Raw genomic sequence first — 21469 nt, 5'->3', positions numbered from 1 at the left:
ATACTTGCATATAAGTACAACCAATGGACACAAAACTCTGGGGAGGGAGGATATGTATGGGGGGGGGGGGGCAATGTTAAAATATGTACTCAGATAATAATTTAATAAAAAATAAATAAATAAATAAAATAATTTCTTTAATGTTGACATTTCGAATTTTTCATAATGGCCCTACATTCTGCTCCTACTATTAAATACCAATCTTTGTTAATAATCACAGACTGCTCAGTAGTTGTTAACAGGTAAACAACAGACAAATAGAACAATGGCTGTGTTGTGTACCACATGGGCTAGTCCTCAGACTTGCGCTTGAGAACTCAGCTTTTCAAAGCCCAGGCATAGCCTTTGACATCTCCATACTTACAGAAATGAAGATTGGTAAATTCAAGTGTAACTTTTTTCAGACCATAGATAAGATAGCTAAACTTTTTTTAAAACCTAAGAAAAAGTTTATTTTTAAAAAATACAGTTGGGTGCAGCTTAACCTTAAAGTAATGATCCTTTCGCCTCCATTCCTCTTTCCTTTCTTCAGATTTTTCTATAATATATATTTATGGTTCAATTTTATGTTAAAATGCATGAATAGCCAAATATATGTTGTATGGTATAATATATAAGAAAAATTCACATTTGCTAAACTTTCTATATACAAGACATATTTCACACAGTATGTAACATAAAGACCCATAAAAGTGGAGACTATTGCCCTAGAATGCATCTTCAGAAAACATAAGTAATTTTCTAAGCCACAATGAAACTTACTGCTTCTTTTATGATTCTTAATCCCTCCTACTAAACTCACATTTATACAAATTCCAATCCAGTAACAAAGCCACCAGGTGCTCCCATATTAGCAAAATGCAACAGAATGGCCTTTTTACTGCCAACACTAACTACAAAATTCAAACTGAAATCAGTCTGATGTAATCAAATGTGTTTAGTTTACTTACCTATACTGTGAAAGGAGAATCCCCTTTGCCAGATACTAAAATCAGTTCCAGCAAATGGAGAAATAAAGATAAAAGTTTATCTGAAACTACACAATATTCCAAAATATAAATCTTTAACTGATACTCCCCAAATAGAATCTGCTGTGTTTATGGCTGTAATTAAGTATGACCAGGCCCAGCAATAATAGCCCGGTGTGCCACGCACTGTGACAAGGGTATTATCACAGCCAGGACTGGAGACTAATTCCTCACAGCAAGTGATTATCATGTCAATTAAGAGTAATATTTTTATCAAGTCTTATAACTTATCTTGGTTAGTTATAAAACTCCTATTTAAGGTCTCATTTTAAAGGATGTTTAAGTAAACAAATGGAGTCCTTCCATATGCCATTAGATACTCAGCAGGAACACCATAGAGTATGTGGGAATTGGAGGACATACCTTATCTAAGATGCTTATTTTCTTCATTTTTCTCTCTTCAAAAACTAGATTCTATAAATTAGAACCCTAGGCCCTTACCCTGACCTGGGAAAGAAAATGGCCTCAGTGGAGAACTTCTCTGCATATTTTTCAGTTCTCACCTTCTTTGACCTCTGAAAAACCACCCACAGAATCAACCACTCCTTCCTTTGAGTTCCCCTGGATTTCATGTACTACTTTCTGATTTCCTCATATATTGCTAGTTGTTTCTTTTACAGGGTCTACGAGACTTCCTTTGTTTTTTTCTCATCCTATCTGTAACCATATAGTTATAGTTTAGTTATCTGGATATGGGTTAGTTAATTATTATATGTGTGTGTGTGAATGTATATGTATATGTATATGTATATGTATATGTATATGTATATGTATGTATCCCTTGGATATCTTAATGTCACCTCAAACTCAACAGGTTAAAAAGTTTTTCAAACTTGTCTAAACCTTTCAATCCTGCTTGTCACAATCAAAGGCACCTTCATTCATGCCATTACAGATTGCAAATCTTCCTTTTCCCATCTTTTCCTCACTGCCCTTACCTAATCCATTACCAAATACTGTCAAATTTACTTAATATCCCTTAAATGATTTATCTTCCCTTTTTCAGCACCACAAAGCAACTTCCCAGCAATTAAACCACTCTTATGAGGACTTCATTCCAGAGTGGCGAATATTTAAGTCACTGCTTGTGAATTCTAAAACTGCAGTTAAAATTTATAACCCATTTCATCTCAGTGCAGCCCACAGACTGTGCTCCAGAACCTGATCAGTTCTGGAGCACCAAGGACATCAACTTCTTGAACCACAAAGCCAAGAGCCAGTCTCTGAACTATAGTTACTCCAACAAAGCTTTCCACCGCAAGAGCTCTCCATCTGTCATCACATCTAGGCCTATATAGTTTAATCCATACCTATTCTCTATGCAGTCCTGAGGCTGAGTGTGGGTCAACCAGAAACAAAGAGCACTTACACTAAGGTGCCTATAATACCAAAACCACCAGCTGATGCCATTATGACTGAAATTGTGTGTGTGCCTAATAAATCCTGGGAAGACACACAAGCAACTGTGAACAGTGGTTACACCTGACTAAAACTACTAGGTAAAATACTCTTTTCACTTTATATCCTACAGTTCTAATTTTGTTTGTTTGTTTTTAAATATATTTTTATTGATTTCAGAGAGGAAGGGAACAAGACAGAGAGAATCATTGATTGGCTGCCTTCTGCACTCCCCCTACTGGGTATCCAGCCAGCAACCAGGCATGTGTCTTGACCAGGAACCAAATCATGACCTCCTGGTTCACAGGTCAATGCTCAATCACTGAGCCACACTGGCCTGGAAGGAATTTTTTTTTTAATAAACAATCCAGCATGTTTGTTTTTCTCCAGTCACCATTCTTTACCGAGTCTGTAGCTAGAAAACTTGCAGGTAAATTATTTACATGAAAACAAAAGAATTTACATGTCTTCATTATTCAGAATTGAAGTGTGTCAAAGCATATTTCTAAAACAATGAGTTATATAGGGGCCACAAAAACAAAATATATTATGTTCTGGAAAACAGATCATATATAATCTTTGTGCTGTAAAATTTGTTTCCATATTGAGATTCACTACTCAACATATGACATGGATTGATCCTTGTCAAGTAAGAGATATAATGGATTGGTTGATACATAAAAGATAGTTAGTTATAAGAATAAATGGACAAATAAAATGATAGGTAGGTAAATGGATGGATGGATGGATGAATGGATGGAAGGAAGTCTGGATGGATGGATGGATGGATGGATGGAAGGATGGATGGATGGATGGAGTAAATAGATAAATAGAATTAAGAGAAACAGATGGATCAGTGAGTCTCAAACTGTGGTAAAGGACCAGTCATTTTTATTTTCAATCTGTCAAGAGCAGAATGTGGTCCTATTGGGGACGGCTTGTATGTAGCTTGGGCCATATGAGACTCAGCACAAAAGTTTGACATACCTGCCCTAGCAGGTTTGGCTCAGTGGATAGAGCATCAGCCTGCTGACGGAAGAGTCCCGATTCTATTCTCATCAAGGGCACATACCTTGGTTGCAGCTCCATCTCTGGCCCCGGTGGGACACAAGCTGGAGGCAACCAATTGACATGTTTCTCTCTCATTGATATTTCTCACTATCTCTCCCCCACCTTTCCACTCTCTCTAAAAAATCAATGGAAAAATATCCTCGTGTGAAGAGTAAAAACAAAAAAAGTTTGACATACCCAAACTACCCTGTTCCACAAGACAGTCCCACTGATCATATGCTTAAGTGTCACAACAATGTCATTTTGCTATAAAAGTTCCTAAACACTCTCAACTTCAGTATCTAGCTTGTTTTGGACCAGTTACATTCACACACTGGTATCAGTCCATGGACCACACTTTGAGTTGCACTGAGATATTATATTATCAGCTACTTCACGCTGGTATGCCATTAGTTCTGCTCAGTTGGGCATCCACCTAACTGACCAGTGCATTTGCCAGACCATGTATCACCCTTGTATAAGAATGTATTGACTAACAAGTAGATGATTGATAAATTGAATAACAGATAAGTTAGAGAGATAATTAGACAAGAGCCAGAGAACTGCTTTTTGTGCAAATAATAGCTCTGGCTAAAGTGTTAACAATGGTTCTCTCTAAATAGGGATCCAGGGAACATCAGAAGAATTTATTTTCCATTTTCCTTCCTCCAGGAGTGTTGAGCACATATTATTTTTATACTTAAAAAGAGAAAGTCAGGGCTCTCCCTTAAGAACATGCCTGAGCCTTTCCCTTTCCCTTTCCCTTTGCCTTTGCCTTCTCTCACTTCTAGGGCCCTTCCTTTACCTCTACAACTTGTTTCCTAAGCCCATTTATTTTATAAGTAAATGTTCTCTTATTTAAAAAAGAGTTAAAAATAGTCTAGATGTCCATCAATAGGGGATCAGTTTGAGGTTTTCTATTGATTTCAGAAAGGAAGGGAGAGGAAGAGAGAAAGAGAAAAACATCAATGATGAGAGAGACTCATTGATCAGCTGCCTCCTGCACAGTCTTCATTGGGGATCGAACCCACAACCCAGGCATGTGCCCTGACCAGGAATAGAGCAGTAACCTCCTGGTTCATAAATCAACACTCAACCACTGAGCCAAAGCAGCTGGGCTAGTTTTTTATTGTTGCTATTCATCCTCACCTGAGGATATGGAATTGAACCCCACCTCTCCTAGTCCTTTCGCCCTTTTCCCAGAACACCCTGAGGTTCTAGAACCTCAATGGGATGCACAATCACCTAGCAACCAGGTCAGGCCATGTTCTTCTGGCCTCAAAACAACACCCTTGCACTGCCGGTATGGCTCAGTGGTTGAGCATCAACCTATCTATGAACCAGGAAGTCACCTTTTGACTCCGGTCAGGCACATGCCTGGGTTGCAGACTCAACCCCCAGTAGGTAACTGATCGATGATTCTCATCATTGATGTTTCTATCCCTCTCTCCCTCTCCCTTCCTCTCTGAAATCAATGAAAATATATTTAAAAGCAAAACAAACTAAAAAAAATAAAAGCAAAACTAACTGAAAACACATCCTTAGCATTTCTGTCTTTGCATTTCTCTTCCTATCCCCTCTTTTCTGAAACACCTCTTTGTCCACCTACCCACATTCTTTCCATTTTTCAAGGTTCCATTTATGTCCAACCACCTTTAGAGACATCTCTGCACACCCATCCACCTTTCACCCATCACCCTGTCCACTGCATGTAATATGTGGAGCTACATTTCTAAGCCTTCAGCACAAGGGACATAGACATGATGGAATTACATTTCCGAAAATGGCAGATTCGTATGAGATGCCAACTTGCAGTGCAAATGACTAAAAGAAAATAGGATAAGATTCTTTCACTGTCTAGCACCTACCTGTGTGGCCAGGCACTGTGCTCGGGTTATATAATGACAAGCAAGGCAAACATCATTCTTGCCCTCATGGAGGTTAGAGTAGAAAAAAGAGAGAAATAATTAAATAGTAATAAAGCAGTAATACTATGGATGGGGAGACACAGAGGGCTCTGGGAGCACAGAGCAGGAGCATCTAAACCAGTACCAGCGAGGAGACTGAGTCAGGAAGGACCTCCGGCATGGGCGGGCAGCATCTGTGCTGGTGCCTGAAGGTAGTGTAGGAGTTAACCAGGCAAAAAGCAGGGAAATAATGTTCTAGGCACAGGTAGCTTGTGCCAAATTTCCAAGGCCAGAAGGAGCAGAGCCAATGGGAGAAATGAAAAGACTTTCAGTTCAGCTGCCAATTTCAGACCTGCAGCCAAAATAGAAAGGACTGCCTTATCATGGCACACCTCACATGAGCTTCCAGCACAGGAAGAGCAGCTGTTCTAGGCAACAAACACCACATAAGTCGGAAGACAGCTAGTTAGCCTGCTTTTCTAGTGTTCTCTTGGTCTCCCTAGCTAGACTGTGAGCTGCCTGAGGTCCAGAAACGGGACACACATTTCTCCCCACTAGTCACACTGCAACACAGGGACACAGCAGGAGTTCAATGACTTTTCCTTGTAAATGCTGAAACAGCTATTGACTCTTTTTTTTTTTTTTTTATCGATTTTTTTACAGAAAGGAAAGGAGAGGGATAGAGAGTTAGAAACATCGATGAGAATCATCAATCAGCTGCCTCTTGCACACCTCCTACTGGGGATGTGCCTGAAACCCAGGTACATGCCCTTGATCAAAATCAAACCCGGGACCTTTCAGTCCACAGGCTGACGCTGTATCCACTGAGCCAAACCGGTTTCGGCACTATTGATTCTTTAGGCGCCACAAAGGAAAGGTCCTGGGAGATCCAGTCCCCAACCCATCTCAATTGGGAATGTAACAGTAATAAATAGAGTGTACCTGCCAGGCACAGCAATAAGCATTGCATATACACTGAGTGACCAGATTATTATGATCTCTGAATGCATAATAATCTGGCCACTCAGTGTATTTGTATCTCAAATAGGTATCAAAAGTATTCTAGTAGATCAACCACCTATTTGCCCTGAACTTTCTATCAGCCAGTGCAAAGGGGAAAACTGATCAGGTGCACAATTTATAGTATCTTTGATATAAAATAAATCAGGTACTCAAGAGAAGTACACTGAGTGGCCATATTATTATGCGTTCAGAGATCATAATAATCTGGCCACTTAGTATATATCCAGATCTCACTTCATCTAACAGCAACACAGGATGAACATCTTTTCCCTTCCTACTTACTATCTGCTATGCCTACATGGAATGTTAAGTAAAAGCTAGAACTTAGGAAAGAGAGCACACAGATAAAGGTTAAGCTGCAGGATGTCCATATGACCTGAGACTTGCCATAAGCAGACTTCTTGAGATGAATTTTATGGAGAATTCTTGGTTAATATTTTAGCAATTATTGGGTCAGTTCATTTCTAAAGAAAATAATCCAATATAAGAAAAACACTTCAGTTATATAAGCTCCAGCCTTCAGTGACTGAGCTATGACTAAGATGGCCCTAGACCCCAAATCTACCACTCCAATGATTTTTTGTTACTCTTGCAATTTTTTTAATACCACCCCTGACAATTTAAAAAAATATATATTTGTATTGATTTCAGAGAGGAAGGGAGAGGGAGAGAGACATAGAAACATCAATGAGGAGACAGAATCACTGATCGGTTGCCTTCTGCACACAATACTGGGAATCAAGCCTGCAACCTGGGCATGTGCCCTGACCAGGAATCAAACTGTGACTTCCTGGTTCATGGGTTGACACTCCACATTTGAGCCTTGCTAGCCAGGCATAAAGGCAGTAAGAAGTAACCTGGCTCTGTTTCTCCTTGAATACACTTTACCAGCATTATCTAATTAATCCTCTCAACAAGTCCTCAGCAGTGTAACAGATCCAGATACCAATAAAGTAATCCACTGTAAGTATACTATCCAAGTCTGGTTTATTCATTTCATCATCTCTCCCTCTCCAGCACCAAGAGTTCCAAATTCGATCACCCAGACTGAGCTCAGACACAAACTCTAAAGCTTCATTTATGACTGAAGTTATCTGGTCACCAAGGACACCTAATTGCAGGGCCTTATTATGGGCATGTAATTGGCATGAGGCAACACAATGTAAGGGCAGGAGCACAGATTTTAGAATTACAATTCTAATCCCATCTCTGCCACTCACCTATTATGAGATCCTAAGCCTCAGTGAGCCTCAATTTCCTCAATAGTAAATGAGATAATAATAGGTACCTGTTCACAGGTTCACTATGAGGTTAAAAGAAAAAAAAAATGTATGGGAAAGCACATAGGATTATGGAAAAAATATTTTATACACGTCAGGAATGTGCTTCATGGCTGATTCTGGTGCTATCTCAGGGAAGCACCGATTCAGCTCCCTGCCTTGTCTGGCATAAAGCAGATCATCAACAAATGTCCATTACCTCCTCTCTCCAACTCTCCATTTCTCCATCCCATCCTCCTTCCCTCCATCCCACACGAAATTAGCCCAACTTGTAATTACAAACCAGATTCAAAAAAATAAAAAAGTACAGCCTCCTCAGAAGGGTTTGGGTATTCTCTGTCAAAGATGCTAAAGCAAAAGGCACTCATGATGGGCATTCCTATTTAGATTCCTTAACAGGAAAAGTGACTCTTAGTCCTTACTTTAATTTTTAAAAACTGGATTTGAATCCCAGATCCAGGTTGTCATTCAGAGTCAAAATCAGCTTATCCTACTGCCATCTGATTTTGGCCAGGTAGACAAAGTATGTGTGTGGGGAGAGAGGCAAGGGGGAGGCAAGAAGAAAGTTGTACTGAAAGTCTACTATGTGCCAACCACTTCAAATGTTATCTAATCTTCCAAAATATCATAAAATAGGCACTACACTCCTCATTTTACAGACAAAGAAACTAAGGCAGCAGGCAGTATTTTTTGAATGATAAAAAGCCTCAGCCTAGCCATTTTGGCTTAGTGGATGGAGCACCAGCCTGTGGACTAAAGGGTCTCAGGTTCAGTTCTGGTCAAGGGCAGGTACCTCGGTTGCAGGCTCCATCCTGACCTTGGTCAAGGCGCATGTGGGAGGCAACCAATCAATGTGTCTCACATTGATGTTTCTTTCTCTGTTTCTTTCTTTCTCTCTATCTCTCTTCCCTCCCTCCCCTCAAAAAAAAAAAAAAAAAAATGTTACTCAAGCATGTGGTCCAGCAAAATGAAGGCATAAACCAAAAAAAGAGAAAGACATGGGAAACAGCACTTTCAGCCATGGAGAGAAGTACAAAGAAGTCCCAGAATGACATAGGCCAATACAGAAATCAGAATCCAGAATGACTCAGAAAGATAAAGGAATCTGGGCATAAGCTTAGGGAAAAAAGGCTTGATAGAATTGATGGCACTAAGAGCCTAGACAATTTTGAGAACATAATAAAGGCAAATAATATACAAACATAAAAAGACAATTAGAAATACCAGAAAAAAATGTTTAAGGAAGTCAAAGTACAAATATGAAGAAAGGAAAAAGTGGCAGCCTGGCCAGTGTGGCTTAGTATTTGAATATCTAGGTCACCTGAACCAAGTCATCATTCAATTCCTTGCCTGCTCGATCCCCATTAGTTGAGTTTCTCTCTCTCTCTCTCTCTCTCTCTCTCTCTCTCTCTCTCTCTCTCTCTCTCTCTCTCTCCCCCTCCCTCCCTCCCTCCCTCCCTCCCTCCCTCTCCCTTCCTATCTGGAATCAATAAAGATATATATATTAAATAAATAAATAAAAATAAAGATGACACAATTTTAAAAAACTGATGAGAGAAAAAGAATCTGTCTTTGGTGCTAAATATATCCTCTTTTGATTAACCCAGTTCTGACCCCAGACCCGATGTGCAAGTCTAAAAGCTAATCTTAATACACAGGCAATGAACTATATTTATAGAATAATAATAATAATGTAATCGTTTCCTACAGATTTTCAACTTTAAGAATAATTTATGGATAAAAAGGTCAACTTTGGGGCAAAGCACAAAACCTTTATTGGTTATGGATTCAGGGCTTTGGAATGTTATTATCATTGACAAAAAGCAATTACTATAACTGGTAGTTACCCAAACCTCCTTGACTTACAAAATGGGAAGTCAAGATATACGGTCAAAAGTTGACCAAAAATATAAGAAAGGTGTCCTAACAAACAAAAAATAATATAAATGTTAAATCTGAAAGAGGCATAGCTTAAAGAGCTACATTCTCACTTTCATATCAGGAGTTAAAGTTGGTAAGTCGTAAAGTAGTGGTAAGCCCATATTAAAATTAAGAAGATAATAATCTAAGAATTAAATACAAAAATATTTTTAAAAAATTAAATGGTTTGGCTCAGTGGATGGAGCGTTGGCTTGCGAGATAAAGGGTCCCAGGTTCAATTCTGGTCAAGGGCATGTACCTTGGTTGTGGGCACATCCCCAGCAGGGGTTGTGCAAGAGGCAACTGATTATTGTTTCTCTCTCATCAATGTTTCTAACGCTCTATCCCTCTCTCTTCCTCTCTGTAAAAACTCAATACAATATATATTTTTTTTTTAATTTAAATGGTTTTCTTTGAGAGGCTTAAGGAGGTAAAGGAAACCATTGTTTTTCAACAGAAGTCCTTCTGTTCTATTGAATATGTTGCCAAGTGCATAGATCACATTGACAAAAATAATTTTTTACCACATATGTCAAAAAAGGCAATCCATGAAAATTATTACTAAACATTGGGAGTGGTGGGCAAATATTATAATTGGAATTATATTTAGAAGTAAGGATAAAGTTACTTATAGAATACTAGAGGCCCAATGCACAGACTCGTGCACCGGTGGGGTCCCTAGGCCTGGCCTGCACCCTATTGCAATCTGGGACCCCTCAGGGGATGTCTGAGAGGGCCAGTTTTGGCTCGATCCCCGCAGGCCAGGCTGAGGGACCTCATCAGTGCGTGATCATCAGGGCTGGGGAGGGACCATGGGCGGGCTCCAGGGCATATCTGGACAGTCTCACCCAGTCCTGATCCACCCAACCCCAGCAGCAAGCTAACCTACCAGTCGGAGCATCTGCTCTCTGGTGGTCAGTGCACATCATAGCGACTGGTCAAATGGTCTAATAAATGATGGGACACTTGAAATATTAGGCTTTTATTATATAGGATTACTCAAGTAAAAATTTTTTCCAAGATTTGAAAGTTCTATTGAAGCTAGAGCATTCTTTATATCTTTACTTTCTGGTTTGTGTACAATAAACATATATTCCATTTATAACCAGAATTTTTTTTTATTTTTTTTTTAATGTGATCAACAAAGTCAGTGATGTGCCAGGTTGCAAAGAGCCCAATACCTACACACACACTCAGCCTGATTTATGATCTTTAGAGAACAGCAGGAACAATGCAGTCATTTTCAGAGGCCATGTGTTTTAACATTTGATCCTCTATGGTTATATGCTACCCTAAAGGAATGCCTGAACAGCAGGAAAGGTGCCCTTTAAAAATCACTTAAAGAGGTTACCAGAAAGTAATTACATCATACACCTAGGAACAATCTTCCCTGAAAAAAGGACAAAAAGCTCTTGAAGTATCTTAAGATGTCCAGGCTTTGTTATCCATAAAGCTCCATTGTTCCATGGTGAAGTGAGTGGGGATAAAGGTGGGTGGGGAAAATGGAAAAGTGCTCAGTACACAGAGAGCAAAAGATTAGAGGTCCAATCCAGGGTCCACCATTAAATGACCACATGACTTTCCCAAAGTCAAATAACTACCCTTTTCTGAACTCAGTTTTTTTAGAAAAAAAGTTATTCACTTCAGATTTATGAAACCTTAGCCTCCTAACCTAGGATTCTACTGCTAGCCCTGTTTCACAAATGTTAGAGCAGATTTTATGAAAATTAAATCAAGATCAGTTACCATCATTTTTTGCACTTCTCTTTATTCCACTGGAATACAGTGCCTTTTGAGATTGTGCAACAAAGTGTATCATCTTATATTTACCTCACTTCAACTTTAAGTTCCAATAGAAACTCAGAGAGCCCTGCCTAGTTTGCTCAGTGGTTAGAGTTGCCAGCTCTCAGACTGAAGGCTTGCAGATTCGATTCTCAGTCTTGGGCATGTACCTCGATTGCAGATCTCTCACTGCGGATGTATCTCTCTCCCTCTTCCTTCCTCAGTTAAAAAAAAAAAAAAAAAGAACGAAAAAGAACCTCGGAGAACTTTGGGCAGATTACTAATGTTAAAAGACAATAGTCATGTCCTGCTGGCTTGGCTCAGTGGTAGAGCTTCAACCAGGAGGTCACAGTTAGATTCCCAGTCAGGGCACGTGCAGAGGCAACCAATCAATGATTCTCTTACTGACATTTCTATCTCTCTCTCCTTCCCCCTTCTTTTCTAAAATCAATAAAAATATATTTAAAAAAAAAAAAAAAGCCCTACATGGCTCAGTGATTGAGCATTGATTCCTGGTTAGGGCACAAGCCTGAGTTCCGGGCTCAGTCCCCAGTGTGGGGCGTGCAGGAGGCAGCTGATCAATAATTCTCTATCACCAATGATGTTTCTATCTCTCTCCCTTTCCCAAATCAATAAAATACATATTTTTTAAAAGACAATAGTCATGCAGAAACCAGTTTGGCTCAGTGGTAGGGCATCGGTCTGCGGACTGAAAGGTCCCAGGTTCAATTCCGGTCAAGGGCATGTACCTTAGTTGCGGGCACATCCCCGGTAAGGGGGTGTGCAAGAGGCAGCTGGTCGATGTTTCTCTCTCATCAACATTTCTAGCTCTCTGTCTCTCTCCCTTCCTCTCTGTAAAAAAATCAATAATATATATATAAAGACAATAGTCATGATGACTTAATTTCTTTAATTCCTTTAGCTATGTGGCCAAAAACTTCCAGGGATAGCATCAGATCAGGCTATCCTCCTACCTATTTTTTTCAGCTGTTATTTTCACTGAGGACCCAATAAAATGAAGACACACATCTCCACAACTACAACCACTCCCCAACTACAACCACTCCCTTTGTTTTGGGTTGGGGAGTGGTTGTAATTGGGGAGATGGGCAGAGGGATCAGGGCAACTTTCTCTCTAAACTCAGGCCAACTTCCACTATTACCCTAGTTTCACAAAGATAGTTCTGATCTATTACAATCATTCAAAATGTATATAAAAGGGAATTATTTTGTTTTGCTTTTATTTGAGGGCTGGTTTGTTTTTGTTTTTTTTTTTCCTATCTTTCCTCAGGCAATGTGTAAGCCCAGCTCTTATTTCTTATATACTTTTCTGTGTACATTCATAAACAATTTAAAAATCATTTGGGCCAAAAATGATCTCCCCAATTACTGTAAATTATTATGTCTTTTTCTATTTTATTTCTTACTAAGTCCATTTCTAGAAAATTCACCATAAAATATTCACAATTGCATTTACCTATTAATAAAAGAGGCTAGTTATTTTGGACCTTTATTAACTATAGAAACTAATGTCATCCTTCAGAACAACATCATGTTTAGGAAAATGCCATCTTATTACATCACACACTTGAATTCCACCAGCGATTTAAAACTCATAGGACTGAGTACATGTCCACACTATCACTTAAAAACAGAGAAAAAAAACAGTGGTGGGATAAAATGGCCACCAAGTCTGTTCCAGGACAAGTGCTTCCCAGCATTGCAACAACCCCAGGAATAAAATAAAGAACTCCTCCTCCTTGCACAAGATGTCAACAGCTTTGGGATGGGAAAGAAATCCTTGGTTACCAGTGTGAGTCAAAGTGTTGGTTATAATAAACCTCATACATTATTGTATATTCTTCATTAGGGCCCTCAAATAGCAATCAACGTATCAAATACTAACACCAAAGAAAGGATTGATTATATTTTTAAAATAGCATTTAATGTTTCAACTTTCAAACAAAGGCTGCACCATCAAAGAAACATGGACTTTAAGTAAACAAAAGGCAAGTTCTTCCAAGAGAAGTTTCTCTCCGTGGCTGAGAACAGCCAGCTGGTGCAGGCACTCCTGAACCAAGTGGTCCAGTTGGCACAACTTCCATCTAGGCCATGGATAACCTGAGCCTCTAAGACCTCACCGGTTGGTTACCTTTCAAGTTCCAGCTTGGTTCCACCTCTGGAATATAATTATCTTAGGATACCACAATTGAAACAATTTTTTTTATGTCTGTGAACCTATTTTCCTAGAGTCTCTAACATGAATCTAATGTTAAAATTCATTACATCAGAAAGCAGAACAACGTGAAGGGAAAAATGACAATATAGGCTCCTGATTCGATGGTATTTTAAGTTACCAAGTATGACGTAATACAACTCCTGACCCAATTTCCACAAAATGCATTTGTCCAGCCCACAACTACTTCATCAGCAGTTGCTAATTACATCACTGTGCTGTGTGGTCATTACATCACCCAGCTGGGAGGTAAGGCCTACCAGGCAGTGTTCACTTTTCCAGCTTTTCCCCAGAACAGAGACTGCAGACCTACCCTACCAAGAGTCCAAGAGTCCCTCTTCTCCAGTCTCAGAACTTTTCTCACATGTTTTTGGTGTCCAGGCTCTGAGGTATCTGACTTAGAATGGGCAGGGATGGGGTGAGGGTTTGTGCGCAGAAGTCTGTATCAATACTCCAGATTCAGGGCAAAGTCACTTAAGTGTTTCATGAGAATCCCCCCAAAACTACTTTTATATCTCCTGTCTCTAAGAGTTTCCTTCCATGACCAGACTCTCTGCTTCTGATTCCTTACACTTCCAATATCCAGGGATCCACTCCTTTCTTCCAGCTAGCTTCACAAATATTTGGGAAAGAATCCTGGAAAGACACACCATCAGATCACACACACACTCACAAGCGCGCGCACCTCGGAATCGGGACTCTCGGCCCCCTCCCCCTGCCCCGCAGCAGGCTGACTTACTTGAGGAAGTACCTCTGGCCCGTGGGCGTGAAGGTCATCTCCCAGCCCGGGGGCAGCGGCAGCTCGTCCGTCACGTCGTAGGACTGCTGGCGGAGGTGCGCGTGCTGCTGCGCAGCGCTCATCGCGGCGCCCGCGCCGGCGCCCAGCTGCAGGGACGCGGGCGACGAGTGCGAGCGGACGTGCTGGGCGCCGCCGGGCAGCCGGGGCCCGGGGTGGCCGCCCGAAGAGTCGGTGCTGGACTGGCGCGAGTGCGAGCCGGAGTCCGGCTCCTTGAAGAATGACTCGGGCAGGATCTTCTTCCGCCAGGAGCTGGGCTTGGGGTTCATGACCGAGTTGAAGAGGGCTTCGAGGTCCGTGTCTAGGTCCGGCGTGACATGGATCACTTGCTGCCCGGGCGGCGGGAGCGGATGGGGCGCCGAGGCCGGATTCATCTTCTACAAGGAAAAGGGTCAGAGCAGCCTTTTACTTAAAGTCGGAGTAAGAGGTACGGGGAGAAAATGGAGAGGAAAGAAAAAGACACATAGGTGTCCGCCTCGAGATCCCAGACACTCAGCCGGGAGACCAGCCGCCTGGGGGAGGAGTCCCTCCCGGCCGCCAGAATTATGCAACTTTCTTGGAGCCAAAAAAGTTACTGAGAGAAGGAAGAGCGGGGAGAGGGGGAGGTAGCTGCACTCCGGACGTTGCTGAAGTGTGGGTGGCAAAGAACAGGTCGCAGCTCTCCAGGGCAGGGATCCCCCCCAAAGAAATCTCAGCCCCAGCCAACTCCACACCTGGACCCCGGGAGCCCGAGGCCCCGGGCACCCGGGAGCGGTGCGGGGCGCGCTCCAGCGGGCACTACCTGGGCGCGCGGCGAAGCCGAGTCTGGGCGTGCGGCGGCGGCCGTCGGGCCTGGGTCGCTCGGAGTGCGTTCCGATCTTGCCGGATTGGAGCCGGAGCCCAGCTGGCAAATCCGGACCCGCCTCGGTGCCTGGCAGTCGAGGGGCTTCGGCCTTCACATTCCCCCAAACTGGCCTCAGGCCTTCGCGCTCTTCAAGGAGGAGAAGCAGACAGCGCGGCCGCCGCGGCTCTCCGACTGTCCCATAAACAAAGTTTGGAGCAAACTCCCACTCCCAGGAAAGAGGCGGGTCCGAAAGTTGAGCTGTTGAATTATGCATGACTTGCAAGTCCTGAGCCTGCCTGCCCCCGCTTGTCCCTCCCCTTCCTCCTCCTCCTCTTCCTCCTCCTCCTCCTTTTCCTCCTCCTTCTCCTCCTCCCCTCCTCCTCCTCTTTTCCCCCCTCCCCCTCCTCCTTTTCCCCCTCTTCCCCCCCTCACTCCGGCTCCAGAAAACCTTGGGTGTGTTGGGTACTTTGCAGGCTAAGAGGAGAAGGTGCCCCCCACCCACTCTTGATCGCGCGGACCTCTCCCTAGGAGCTCTGGAAGTGCATTCCTTTGAGTTTACCGCGGGCTTGGGGCGGATCAAAGGGAAAGTGACCCGGGCCTGTTTAATCAAGGGCTGGTGGACCGAAACCAAGGCCTGGAGCGGCGGAGGGCTCGCGGTTGAGGGGCCCCGGCGGAGGAAGGGCGGGTCCGGGCGCCGCGCCCTACCTGAGCGCCCGGGCCGCCGCGCGGAGCCAGGCTCTGCCCGCGGGCGGGACCGGGTGCGCCCCGGCACGCGGAGGCTCCCTGGCCGGCCTTCACGCGGGAGGCTGCTTGTGACCATATTTGGTCTGGCGAGGAGGCATCTGGGTTGTTTGGCTTTCAGTTGTCTGCCCCAGCGCAGACGGTGCCCAGAAAGTGTCTCTCGTTAGGGATGCGGCTCCACCAACGGGCGCGTTGTAAACAAACAACCTTCAGACCACTCTTCAATCCTGTTTCGTCTCCGGGGACTCAGGTCACTAGACACGGAGAAGAAATGTACTCAAAGCCGGGTGCTGGAATGGAAGAGCAGTCGTCGTCCCCTCCCCCGCCACATCCGCGCGGGTAGTGGGAGGATTGGAATGTCCCTGACGCCCTCCAGAGAGCCTGGAACCGGGATGGAACCCAAGCAGGTGGCTGGGAGTAAAGAGGGTGCGCCAGTGACCCGGAAAAAGCCACTCGCCCTCCCACGACTGGATCTGGGAGAGGGTGGAGCCCCCTGCCCCTAGATCTAGCCTGGGTAGACAGCTGGGGGAAGTAGTAGGCGGCCTTGCCCTCCGGAGAAGCTCAATTCCATCTCTCCTCCTCTCCCCGTTGGGGGAAACAGAGTGGCTACTAGATAAGTCACGCTTCAAAATACCCCTACCACACCCCATTTGATTCATATCGAAGTTTATAAAATACGTCAAAAAACGCAATATATGTAAAGCACTTTGAACAGGACCCAGCCCACCTACATACCTGTTTGTTAAATAAAATAGAACTGTATTAAGTGTAAGTATTGTGCTTCAACATTTTTATAAGGGTGAAAAGAAGTAAAAATGAAAATCGGTAATTGTCTTGAAGAAAAAGTTTACAGGAAAGATAAGACCACCCTATAATTTTGCCTTGAAAAAGCTAGGAGTATCTGGGGTCACTCCCTCAATGACTGCTGCCCATCACTGCCCCAAAATAGAGCAGAACCCACCAAGGTGAACCACCTCCCCCATTATCTTTTCTTGCTAGTATACTCTGACCCCAGACTCCCCACAAAGTGTTTACCAGAGCAGGCTGCCCTGACTGATGGATTCACTGGCAGGGCACATACCTAGTTTTCAGGTTCATCCCCAGACAGGACACAGTCAGAAGGCAACTGATCTAGGTTCACTCTCCTTCTCTTCTTTTCTCTCTCTTCCTCTTCCTCTCTCTCTTAAATCAATAAGCATGCCCTCAGGTGAGGATTAAAAAAAAAAAAGATCTGGGCCGCCTTAGGGAAAGACAGCCATGTGATGTGGATCACCTTCAAAGTTAAGCAGAACCTGACTCCTCTCAGGAGACTGGAATCTGGGATTTCCCACACAGCAAGTCCTGTTCCCACAGGACCCACATAGGGAAAGGGGAAACCATCAAAAGTCACTCTATAGGAAATGGAGCTTTTGGCAAAAGCTATCTTCAGAAGCCCCCAATTTTGACAAATTTATCTATAAAACTATAGAAGTGACAGGGACCATATGGTTATTAATTCAGAAGCCACAAGTCCATCTTCATGATTAGAGGATGGAAACTTGAGGCAAGCCTTACTCCAGGAAGGTTCTCACCCAAGAAGGAAAGCCCTGCTTTGTAGAGAGTACCTGGCTGTTACAAGAGAAGGAAATGCTGCGGAGCCATGAAACTAATACTGGAGTGAGAATCAGGGTTGGGATTGGCATGGGTAAGGATGTTGTCTTCATTCTTTGCTAAGCTTCAAGAAATGTGGAGGATAGAGGAGCAAATACCTGAAAGGAAAACTAAGTAGCAGAATAATTCATAGAGAAAACTCTCAGTTCCGAAACGGCCTATAAGATGTGATAGTAGCTGGTTAAAGAGATTTGCTTGAGTTAATCCTTCAAATAATTGCGTCAGGTTAAATAACATTTACATGTGCCTTGTATGTATCAGGTACTGCCCATATGAAACAACTTGGTGTAGCAGATACATATCCTGCATTTCTTTCTTTGAAAAGTATGTCCAATCCTCCTAGGATTCTAGATTTAAACACTACACAGACATTCCTCGGAGATACTGATTCCAAACCACCACAATGAAGCAAGTATAACAATAACGCAAGTGTAATTTTTTTGTTGGTGGAGGGTCTTGCCTTCAATTTGTAAAAAACATTTCTTAGTGCAATAAAGCAAAGCACATTAAAAAAAGATATGCTTGTACAAATTGTATCTGTTGACCCATGATTTAGAACACAAGCTTTGAAGTACCTAGCTCTAATCTCTACATTGTCAAGTAACTAATTCTCCTTAAGTCACAGATTATTTATTTACGAATTGGAGATAATATTAGGTAGTCAGTGACTTCAATGGACCACCCTTCTGTTAGTCACACCCTCATGGAGACCCTTCCACTTAAATCTGGACTGAGCCAGTGACTTGCCTTTGCCAGGAAAATGCAGCCGTGAAACTGTGCTAGTTCCCCACTTAAACCTTGAGAAGGTGTGGAAGTTTCTACTTAGAACACATGTGTCAAACACAAGGCCCTCGGGCCAAATCCGTCCCGCCAGGCCTTGCAATCCGCACCGCGCTGTCATCACTGCACTCCGCTGCGTTTCCTTCACAATGACAGTTTATGACTGTTCAGTAAACCATTCTGCCCCCGATTTAGGCTGGATTTTAGATTTTGGCCCCTTCTCTGATTGAGTTCGACACCCCTAACTTAGAAGTCTTAAGCCACTGGAGAAAGCACATAGAGAGAGAGTGAAGAGGGAGAAGTCCAGCCATCCCAAATCTGAGCTGCACCCAGCTCCCAGCCAGCTCACCAGCTGACTGAAAACACATCAGTGACAGTAAAAGAACCACAGAGGCTTTCGAGCTAGCCCAGCCCAGATTGTAGACCTGTGAGCAAATAAAATGGATATTTGTAAGCCACTAAATTTAGGAATTTTTTCAAAATACAAAATGGACAGTCTACAGGTTAAATAAGAAAATGCAAATAAAGTTTTTAACACAAATTCTGTTACATACTAAAGCACTCAACAAATAATGCCTGTGATTTAAGACCCCAAAGAATAGATAATACATTATATATCCCCATTTTATAGATAAAGAAACTGGCCCAATGAATTTTAAAGCATTTAAAAAAAAAAAAAAAAAAAAAAAAAACACCTGGGATTCAGACCAGGGTTCATAATCCTAGATCAGATTGCTTTTTTCTACTCTCCCAGCCAGTGTGAGCCAGAAGTTTCTCCTTGTTACTGTCATTTTAAATCAGTGTGATATCTATTGCCTGCTTATCTCATAGAGAAACTCCATGGTGATTACAAGATAATCAATTCAGAAGACACTCCTACTCTTATGTAAATCTTTCTCTCTTCTTGCAAAGATTTTCCACTGGAAGTTAATGAGTACTTCCAAAATTTCCCCTCAACACACTTCCTACTAAAGGTGTCCCTCCTCCCTCTCTGTCCACATCCAATCAGGTAAGTGCTGTGGATTTTTCTTCTGGTGTCCATCCTTGCTTTCCCTCCTCCCCCCACAAGACCTTATCTCAAAGTGCTGCAGTGGCTCTCTAATTGGTTATGTTCCTCCAGTCCTCATTTCTGGCCTCTTGCTTTCTTGATGTCATCTCTTGGCTAACAAGTTTTTAGCAACTGCCCACAAAAATAAAAGTCAAAACTATTAATCTAACCCCAAAGTCTCCCAACAAACTCCTAGCTTTCCAACCTTGATTCTTACACAGATGTGTCCTTCATCCACTCCAGGCTCGTATCAAAGCATATCTAGCCTGTTCCTTCACCATGGCTCTCTCTTTGAACACTGCTTATAACTGCCCTCCATACTCCATTGTCAGCTTCGTTAACCTCTTTCTTCTCTCCCCGAAATTCAAGTTGTTCTTGTCTTTTTCACTTCTTTGACACACAATTGTACATAACACTACCTTATATTATAACTTTTACCTCAGTATCACTTGCCTCCCCAACTGGCTGGGAACTACCTATGGGGCTAGAAGCATCTTACATTGCTTTGCGGAATTGTTCTTCTGGAGGCCGTCATTCCCATTGTTCTCAGCACCACTAGTGTACTCCTCACAATTTTTAAGGTGTCACCCTACCATTCACAGCAATTTTTGCACTGTGTATGGACTCAACTCCTAAATAGGGCTGCAAGCTTTTTGAGGACAATTCTCAGAGGACTTCACTTTCTTTTTGTTTCCCCCATGCCTAACAGCATGTTCTCCACACAGGAGTGTCCAGTACATGTGGTCACCTCACCCAGTGGCTGTTGTCCCGACTATGTTCATCTGCCATTTTTGCCTCAGGACAGCCACAAGCTGATTTCTCAACCCCATGCCCTTGAATTGCTGACTTGGTCTGAGTGATTGCAGCTACAGTGAATGGTCAGAAACTTGGTGGGGTGAGTGAGTTGCTAGAGGACTCTGGCCCAAGAGCCCTTGAGGTAGAACTTGCTTGGACTTGTTGAACCAGTATGGAGAAAAGTCCCAGAGCAGAGTCACCATTAGGAACTGAAGAGGAGCAAAACAGATAAGAGTTTGATTAGCCCTAGAGAATATGGCTCAATGAAAAAGATTATTGATCTGCGGACTGAAGGGTACAAGGTTTGATTGTTGGCTTGATCCCCAGGGAGTATGCAGGAGGCAGCCAATCAATTATTCTCTCTCATTGATGTTTCTCTCCCTCTCCTTTCCTCTCTGAAATCAATAAAACTATATTTTAAAAATACTAATCTTTATTTCAACAGGAGCATACATAAGAGTTGTCCAGTCTCTTGACGAATCAAGCATGACACTTTGTTTATTCATAATTCACCATATCCCAAGTGTCCGGCAGTGTGTAGCAGACAGTAAATTTACAAATACTTAAATCACAACGAGTTGGTGTTGCAACCTATTTTTGCATTTACTCTTCCCAGATACACATCTCATTGTCACACTTTGCTTTTGTCTTCCTAATAATGCATGACTGGCTTGCTAATAAGGAAGATAATGTATATACTAAAAGCCTAAGTGACCCTTATGCTGGAATAACCAGAACGACCAGTAGCTATGATGCATACTGGCCACCAGGGTGCATACACTCAATGCCGGAGCTGCCCCCTGGTGGTCAGTACACTCACTTCCACAGGGGAGCGCAGCTCAGCCAGGAGCTGGGCTTACAGCTGGCAAGTGCAGCGGAGGGCCTTGTCCACCTCCAGCAGCAGTACTAAAGAGCAACAAGCCAAACGATAAGAAACAGTGAGCAGGTGGGCAGTAAGGAGCGAGAGATTCCAGACTGTGAGAAGGAGATCTGCCAAAGGGTCCCAGACTGCAAGAGGATACAAGCCGAGCTGAAGGATCACCCTCCAGTGTAAGAGTTTTGTGCACAGGGCCTCTAGTTTTAATATGATGGTGATGATGATGTATGGACTGTTATCTATTGCTTCAGCAATGCAGTGGTACCAGGGGAAAAAGAAATTTTTGAGATTTAGTCTTTAATTAGGTACTATGTACAAGTTGTTTATCATTTAGTA

At 42.8% G+C, this 21469-nt stretch overlaps 1 protein-coding gene across 6 annotated transcripts in view; it reads right to left on the bottom strand.

Annotated features, from left to right (window-relative positions):
• Positions 1–15456, bottom strand: part of WWTR1 (WW domain containing transcription regulator 1) — a 155576-nt gene extending 140120 nt beyond the window's left edge. For 5 of the 6 annotated variants that reach the window (XM_045584094.1, XM_036447928.1, XM_036447930.1 and 2 more), the window contains exons 1-2: positions 15201–15351; positions 14363–14796 (exon numbers count right to left, since the gene is read on the bottom strand). In XM_045584094.1, the coding sequence (XP_045440050.1) occupies positions 14363–14793 (431 nt within the window). In that variant the 5' untranslated portion in view covers positions 14794–14796; positions 15201–15351. Of the gene's footprint in view, positions 1–14362; positions 14797–15200 lie in introns of all 6 variants that reach the window. The other variant, XM_036447929.1, reaches the window with a different exon arrangement.
• Positions 15457–21469: the final 6013 nt, after the last annotated feature.

The sequence above is a fragment of the Pipistrellus kuhlii genome, unplaced genomic scaffold (genome assembly GCF_014108245.1).
Source record: "Pipistrellus kuhlii isolate mPipKuh1 unplaced genomic scaffold, mPipKuh1.p scaffold_m20_p_2, whole genome shotgun sequence".
Taxonomy (NCBI): domain Eukaryota; kingdom Metazoa; phylum Chordata; class Mammalia; order Chiroptera; family Vespertilionidae; genus Pipistrellus; species Pipistrellus kuhlii.
Note: the sequence above shows the minus strand (reverse complement) of the source record. Positions and strands in the feature narration are given on the sequence as shown.